Source organism: Arachis duranensis, chromosome 3 (assembly GCF_000817695.3).
Source record: "Arachis duranensis cultivar V14167 chromosome 3, aradu.V14167.gnm2.J7QH, whole genome shotgun sequence".
NCBI classification, from domain to species: domain Eukaryota; kingdom Viridiplantae; phylum Streptophyta; class Magnoliopsida; order Fabales; family Fabaceae; genus Arachis; species Arachis duranensis.
Window position 1 is genome coordinate 43,591,924 of NC_029774.3, and position 8,006 is coordinate 43,599,929.

Consider the following 8,006-nt stretch of genomic DNA (forward strand, 5'->3'; position numbering starts at 1 on the left):
AATTGATAAGGATAACTAGGATAGGAGCTCCAGTTCTCCATACCTTGCCAAAAGATTTTATTATTATTATTTTATGTTACTTGCCATTCAACATACTGCTCCCTTAATTTCTAAAAACCCTACCACTACTTTCTCAAACCCCCAAATTTACAATCTCCATAACCAATAATAAGAACATACCTCCCTGCAATTCCTTGAGAAGACGACCCGAGGTTTAAATACTCGGTTATCAATTTTAAAGGGTTTGTTACTTGTGACAACCAAAACGTTTGTAAGAAAGGACTTTCGTTGGTTTAGGAGCTATACTTGCAACGGGAATTTATTCTGAATTCTAGACCACGCAAAGGACAAAAGTTCTCTCATCACGCGTGCACAGGTTCGCGTACGCATGCTGTATAAGACTTGGAAAATTTTTAAAGCAGCAGAATTTCAGATTTTTGTACGAAACTTCAAACATATATAACTTTCTTGTTTTAAAACATTTTCCGTCCGTTCTTCAAACATCTTAAAGCTCTCAGACCCAACTTTCACAAAAAATTAGTTTCATAAAAAATGGGGGTCTGAAGACCAAGTTATACCTCACCAAAGTTCGTTAAAAACAAGGTTTTAATCATCAAAATTCTCTAGTTTCCAAATTTCAAAGCCAAACCAAATCAAAACCTACACAATTTCATCACAAAATACTACCAGACACTATACTTTATCATTCCATTATACCTCAATCACTTCGATCCTATGTCACTCAATTTTCCCACCATAATCCAACAACATCAGTAATTTCAAATCAATATTTCAATATCAACAATTTGCACAATTCAATCCCTCATATACATCCTTCATCAATATACAATATCATCACATCACTACCATAATATCACAATCATTATATCACAATTATCATCATCACATCCAACCACATGCAACTCATACAACCTCATCATAATTTACATATTACGTACATAAGCCAATCAACTAGTTATTCAATTCAATCCTATCTTAAGGTCAACTAGAATAACTGTCACGAAACATTATATCTTACATAGAGGGAACTGAAACTATACTTTGACTGATTCCCAATATGTACACTTTTACCAAATTTGATTTCAACAAGCTTCAAATCACCAACACCACTTTCCAAGTCACCAAATATCAAGCTATACACACCAATATCACTAACATTAATACCTAGAATTTACCATATAACAAACCACAAGGGTTTTTGAAAAATTTTACCTTAATCATAGAAATTGGGAATGAAACACAATGATGCCTCACTATTGGTTGGCACCTAAACAACCAAATCCCAAAAATTCACTCAAAAACCAAATCTCAAATTCAAAATTCACTTAGGGCAGAAAAAAGTAGTATAAAACTCAAAAACTTACTAGCAAAAGTTAGTTATAACTGACGGGTTCGGCAAGCGCTTCGCGTAGCCGCAAACGGGACGCGAATCGAAGTACCGTAGCTCAAGTTATAAGAGAAAGAAGTTGAAGATGACTAGTATTCTTCTTCCCTCTTCCCTCAACTCATGCAGTAAATGTGTGTGTTTATGAAGTTATGACGCTGAGATGGCCTCACTTAAGGATATATATATATATATATGTTGGGCTTGGGGCAAACTTTGGCCTGGTCCAACCCGTTAGCGTTTTGATCGGTTTGGCCCAACTTTGGGCCAAACTTTTAGAATTAGCGCCCGATTTTCAACTTTAATTATTTTCCTAAGTTTTTGTACAATTTTTATTACTCTCATGCAATACCGGACAGATTTAAGCCAGTACAGCCGGCTAATTTACTGGTACGCATTTTTACACAATTTTTTGTAGAAATTTTCATTTTCCAACTCGAAAAATTCTACTGAATTCAAATCTCGCCTCTAAATTTTAAAATTAAGACTTCTAAATTTTTGACCCATTTTTTGGCAATTCATTTATTATTATTTTGCGTTATTTATTTCTGGTACTTACATTCTCCCCACCAAATTAGAAATTTTGTCCCCAAAATTTAGTGATTACCTGAGAATAACTCCAGATAATCCTTTCGCATTTCTAAATCTAACTCACTAGTGTGCTCTTCCACTCCAGCTCTCTTCCAAGCCACCTTGACCAACAGAACTTCTTTTCTATGCAGCTTTTTCATACTAGTGTCATCAATTCTCACTTGTGTAACTTGAAACGTCAAGTTTTCCTTCAACTCAACCGACTCGGGCTCTAACACATGAGCCGTATCTGATGTGTACTTATGGAGTTGTGAGACATGGAATACATCATGCAGGTTAGACAAACGCGGCAGCAAAAAAACTTGATATACTACGGCTCAACTCGTCTTAAGACCTCAAAAGGTCCAATGAACCTCGAATTCAACTTCTTAGTTCTAATTGCTCTTCCAATCCTGGTTGTTGGAGTAACCTTTAGAAATACGTGCTCACCCACGTCAAATTTTAACAATTTCCTTCTCTAATCTGCATACCCCTTCTGTCGGCTCTGTGCAGTTAAGATTCTGGCCATAATCTGTTTGATCTTCTTAGTGGTCTTTGCTACCAAATCCAGCCCTAACATACTTGCTTCACCGGCTTCATACCAACACAGTGGAGACTGACACTTCCATCCATACAAAGCCTTATACGGAGCCATTCCAATGCTCGCATAAAAATTATTGTTGTACGCAAACTCCACCAATGGTATGTAACGATCCCAACTTCCCAGTTGATCTAACACACACGCCCTTAGCATATCTTCCAACGTCTGAATAGTCCTTTCTAACTATTCATCCATTTGCAAATGATACATTGTGCTGAGACATAGTTTCATACCGAAAGCTCTTTGGAAAGCTCCCCAAAACCTTGAATTGAATCAGGGATCACGGTCCAACACTGTGCTTAATAAAACCGCATCCAATCTCACCACCTCTTTAATATACAACCTCGCTAACTCCTCTAATGAGTAGTTCATCCGTATTGGCAAAAAGTGAGCGGACTTGGTCAATCAATCCACGATCACCCAAACCGCATCAAAACTGCTCTTGTCCTTGGTAATCCTGACGTGAAGTTCATCGCAATTCCTTTCCACTTCTACTGAGGAATCTCAAGTGGCTGAAGCATTTTCGATGGTCTCTGGTGCTCTATCCTCACCTTCTGACACGTCAGACACTTAGACACAAGTGTAGCTACATCATCCTTCATCCCAGGCCACCAAAACATCTTCTTCAAATCATAATACATCTCTGTACTTTCTAGATGAATAGAGAATCCACTGTTATACGTCTCCTTCAAGATATCTTGCCACAAATTTCCAACATTTGGCATGCAAATCCACCGCTTGTACCTCTATATTTCATCTCTGTCCCACGAAACTTCCCATCTCAATTGTCGGCAACACCTTCTGTAATTCTTGATCGTCTTGTTGAGGCCTTGAAGTCACTAGAGATCTGTAGTTGGTTCAAGCATACACTTCCATCAAATTCTTCGACACTCGGTCTCAAATCCTCAAACTTGCTCACCAACTCTTCTTCCTTAATCATCATCCAAGCGATAGTCAATGACTTCCTGCTCAAGGCATCTGCTACAATGTTAGCCTTCCCGAGGTGATAACTCAGTTCATAATCATAATCCTTTAGTAGCTCCATCCACCTTTTTTGACGCATATTGAGCTCTTTCAAATCAAAGATGTAATTGAGACTCTTGTGATCAGAATAAACACTAAACCTCACTCCGTACAAGTAGTGCCTCCAAATTTTTACTGCGAACATGACTGCCATCAATTCCAAGTCATGAGTTGGGTAATTCACCTCATGTGGTCTTAACTGACGTGAAGCATAAGCTATTACATTCCGGTGTTGCATTACCACACAACCCAAACCCTTTAACGATGTGTCACAGTAAACCTCAAACAGTTCATGTGGTTCAGGTAGAATTAAGACTGGTGCTGAAGTCAACTTTTCTTTTAAATTCTGGAAACTTTTCTCACATTTAGACATCCACACAAACGGTGTCTCTTTCCTTGTTAACTTAGCCATCGGTAACGCGATTTGTGAAAATCCGTGAATGAATCTTCTGTAATATCTGGCTCACCCCAAGAAACTCCTAACCTCAGTCACTAACATCAGTCTCTCCCATTCCATTACCACCTTAACCTTTGAAGGATCCACCCCTATCCCTCCTTTACTTACCACGTGACCTAAGAATTTCACCTCCTCCTTTCACAACTCACACTTGGACAATTTCACATACAATTTTTGCTCTTTCAGGATTTGCAACACAATCCACATGTGCTCTTCATGCTCTTCCACCATCTTTGAGTAAACCAAAATGTCATCTATGAATAACCTAAAGCTTACAAAGCCAGTGAGAATCTTAGGGACACTTTTGAGAAGGAAGCTGAAGATCTCACCATGGATCCCAATGCTAATGTTGAGAATCCGTATGGTAATGAGCAGCCTAAAACGATGCTTGGCTCATACACTGCTCCCACCCCTGATTTCTATGGGAATAGTATTGTGGCAACCCATGTAGGTGCAAACAACTTTGAGCTAAAGACACAGTTGATCACTCTGGTGTAACAAAACTGTCAGTTTTGTGGACTTCCACAGGAAGACCTAAATTTGTTCATCTCTAATTTCTTGCAGATCTGTGATACTATAAAGACTAATGGAGTGAATCCAGATGTCTATAAACTGATGCTCTTTCCATTTTTTGTAAGGGATAAAGCAAAGTAGTGACTTGATACTTAGCCCAAGGAGAGCTTGGACACCTAGGACAAGGTGGTCAACAAGTTCCTGAATAAGTTCTTCCTTCCTCAAAAGCTGACTACGTGAGGACAGATGTTCAGACTTTCAAGCAGAAAGATGGTGAGTCCCTCTATGAAGCCTGGGAGAGATACAAGCCAATGATCAAGAGGTGCCCTCCTGACATGTTCTCAGACTGGATTAGGCTGCAGATCTTCTATGATGGACTCTTAGAGATGGCTAGAATGTCTCTGGATAATTCTGTAGGTAACTCTCTGCATATGAAGAAGATCCCTGAAGAGGCTAATAAGTTGATTGAGATGGTTGTCAACAACCAATACCAATACACTTATGAGAGGAATCTTGTGAAGAAAGGAGTCATGGAGATGGATACCTTGGATGCTATTCTTGCTCAGAACAAGGCCATGTATCAACAGATTAGCATGATTACTCGGCACTTGAGTAGGATGCAAGTCTCAGCTGTTAATACTCAAGATGCATTTTATGACATGAGTAGTGGCCTGAACTAAAGGAAGACTTATGGTTATGCTCAATCCTCTCCTGAACAGGTTAACTATGTGGGAAATTCCTCTAGAAATTTAAATAATGATCTTTATTCTAACACATTTAATCAGGGATGGAGGAATCACCCAAATTTTGGGTGGAAGAAGCAACCCCAAAAGTTTCAGCCAAATTTCAACAGCAACTCTCAAGGCGGTTTTAATCAGAATAAGTTCAACAACCGTCAGTTCTAACCCTCTCAGTAGCAACAAGTGGCTTTCTAGCCTCAGAACACTCCTGACTTAACTTCTATAGTTGCAGAACTTTCCAAGAGCACTCAGAGTTTCATGTAGGAGACCAGAGCTTCAATTCAGAACTTGAAAAAGTACAAGTGGGTCAGTTGAGCAAGCAAATACCTGAGAGATCTCCCAACACTCTTTTTGATGACACATTAGTAAATTCAAAAGAAGAATGCAAGGCCATCACAGTGGCTGGTGAATCTGTGCTAGAAGAGGTGCAAATCGCTGAGGGATCAGAAGAAATAGAAGCTCTAGAAAAAGCTGAAGGTGCCATAGCACACGCCCTATCCAAGGCATCCGAGCATAAGCCGAAGTCGTCATGCCCTTAGAAGCTCCAAAAGGAGACCAAGGACGAGCAATTCTCGCAGTTCTTGGAAGTTTTCATAAAGTTGTTGATCAATATTCTTTTACTGAGGTGTTGGATCATATGTCTCAATATATTGAGTTCATAAAAGGGTTTACTCTCTGAAAAGAAGACCCTAAAGCGAGATGAAATAGTGATCCTGACTGAGAAATGTAGTGCATTAATTCAGAGCAAGTTGCTAAGGAAGATGCCAGACCCAGGGATCTTTCATATTCCATGCACTATTGGGAACATCAATTTTGACAAAGTCCTGTGTGATCTTGGTGCAGGCATCGATATTATGCCCCTATTTGTAATGAAAAAACTCCAAATTCAAGAGGCACAACCAACAAGGATAGAACTACAAATGCCAGACAAGTCTTTGAAACAGGAACATGGAATAGTAGAGAATGTCTTGGTTAAGGTTGGAGAACTTTTTCTCCCTGTAGATTTTGTGATTCTAGACATGGGAGAGGATGAAAATGATTCTATAATACTAGGAAGACCATTTCTAGCCAGTAGGAGAGCTATAATTGATGTGGAAAAAGGGAATTAGTTTTAAGGATGTGTGAGGATTACTTGGTATTCAAGGTCTTTAAACCTTTACATCACTCTGGTGAAGGAGGCACTTGCATGAAGGGTGAACTCACTAACCCAACTCCTCAAGGACCCCTGACTAATGCAAGGCAGAGTTCACTGCTCAAACCTCCTTTGGTGGGAATCAATAAAATTTCTACTAACATCAAACCTAAGTTTGGTATTGGGTGTTCGTCACGCACCAAAGAGGCATGTACCAAGAAGAAGGTACCAAGGGGATGGAGGAACAAGAAGATCCCTACTGAAGACTTCTCTCCAACAATGATTGTGGTATTCACTGCAAGCCCAATCTTGCCTCATACAGTGAACAGGATGTTGTCTCTTGAGCATATTGAGTTAATCCATGAGAGCACAGGAAAAAATTCACGGTGAGAGGTGAAGAGCTGAGCCCCTATGATCACCCCCACCCTAGTGGAGCTGACCATCAAGCTAGTGATGGTAAAGAAGCGCTTGTTAGGAGGCAGCCCAACCAGGAGTATCCTTTAGTTTTTCTTTCAGTTTGATTCTCATTTATCCTTTTTCATTTTAATTTATAGTTTTCTTTGGTTTAATTTTGTTTGTGGTCATGAAAATTGTTTAGAATAGGAACAGAGAGCTCAGGAAGAGAAACAGAACACCCTAGGGAACATTGAACTCAAATGCATTGGCGCTAAATGCCAGCTGGGTGTTTACCGCTGAAATTGGCAACAAAAGCTGGGCTTAAACGTTAGGGAGGGTGTTTAATGCCATGGGTGGGTAGGAGAAGCTGGCGTTAAACACTAGGTGAGTGTTTAACGCCCACAAGAGGCTCAATTTCCAAAGCCAACCTATGCCTTATTGGGCGTTGACTCGTCCCAAAAAAAAGGGTGCCAACTCTGGCGCTAATCGCCGAGGCTGGCATTTAGCACCGACAACACCAGTTTCGAATATTGAACAAGGCTCCATAACCGTTACTGTTCATACCCTGGGTTGAGTTGTCCGACCCGGGATGTTCTACAGACAAAGCGACTGACCTCTTCAGGTCAGGATAACCCGATCTCTTCTCAAAGCGCTCGACCAAGTCACAGGAAGGACCAAACAAAGGGCCCAAATAGAGGAACACGTCCCAAATCCAAGGGCGGCCCAAAGCTCGTAGAGATAAAGGCGATTTCCTTGAAAGATAAGAGGACCCCAGTCAAAGATAAGATAAAGATAAGATAAGATAACTAACTTATCTCATCCAAAGTGGTCACTCTACACCATTATAAATACACTGGAGCACCCAGGTATAACTCATACTCTGATTCTACTCAATACCTGCTTAATACCCGTGCTAACTTAAGCATCGAAGTCCATTGCAGGTACCCCTCACCCTCCGGGAATGAAGGAATCAGCATCACCACCAAGTCCAACAAGTCGGACACAAACCATTCCAACCAATACAGAAGATCTCATCCGAGATCGACCTACAGTTTTAGGTAACCCTCGGAACATTGGCGCAGTTGCCGGGGATTCTGGAAGTCATCCCATTACCATGGCGGACGACCATGACAACGACCACACTTCAGATCTAGAAGAAAGAACGCCGC

General features: G+C 40.4%; 1 protein-coding gene across 1 annotated transcript; it reads left to right on the forward strand.

Moving 5' to 3' along the window:
* Window positions 1-4,880: 4,880 nt before the first annotated feature.
* LOC107479069 (uncharacterized) lies at window positions 4,881-6,418 on the forward strand. The gene is made up of 4 exons (XM_016099222.1): window positions 4,881-5,232; window positions 5,355-5,436; window positions 5,542-5,786; window positions 6,153-6,418. Exons 1-4 carry the CDS (start codon window positions 4,881-4,883, stop codon window positions 6,416-6,418), a joined length of 945 nt encoding a protein of 314 aa, XP_015954708.1.
* Window positions 6,419-8,006: the final 1,588 nt, after the last annotated feature.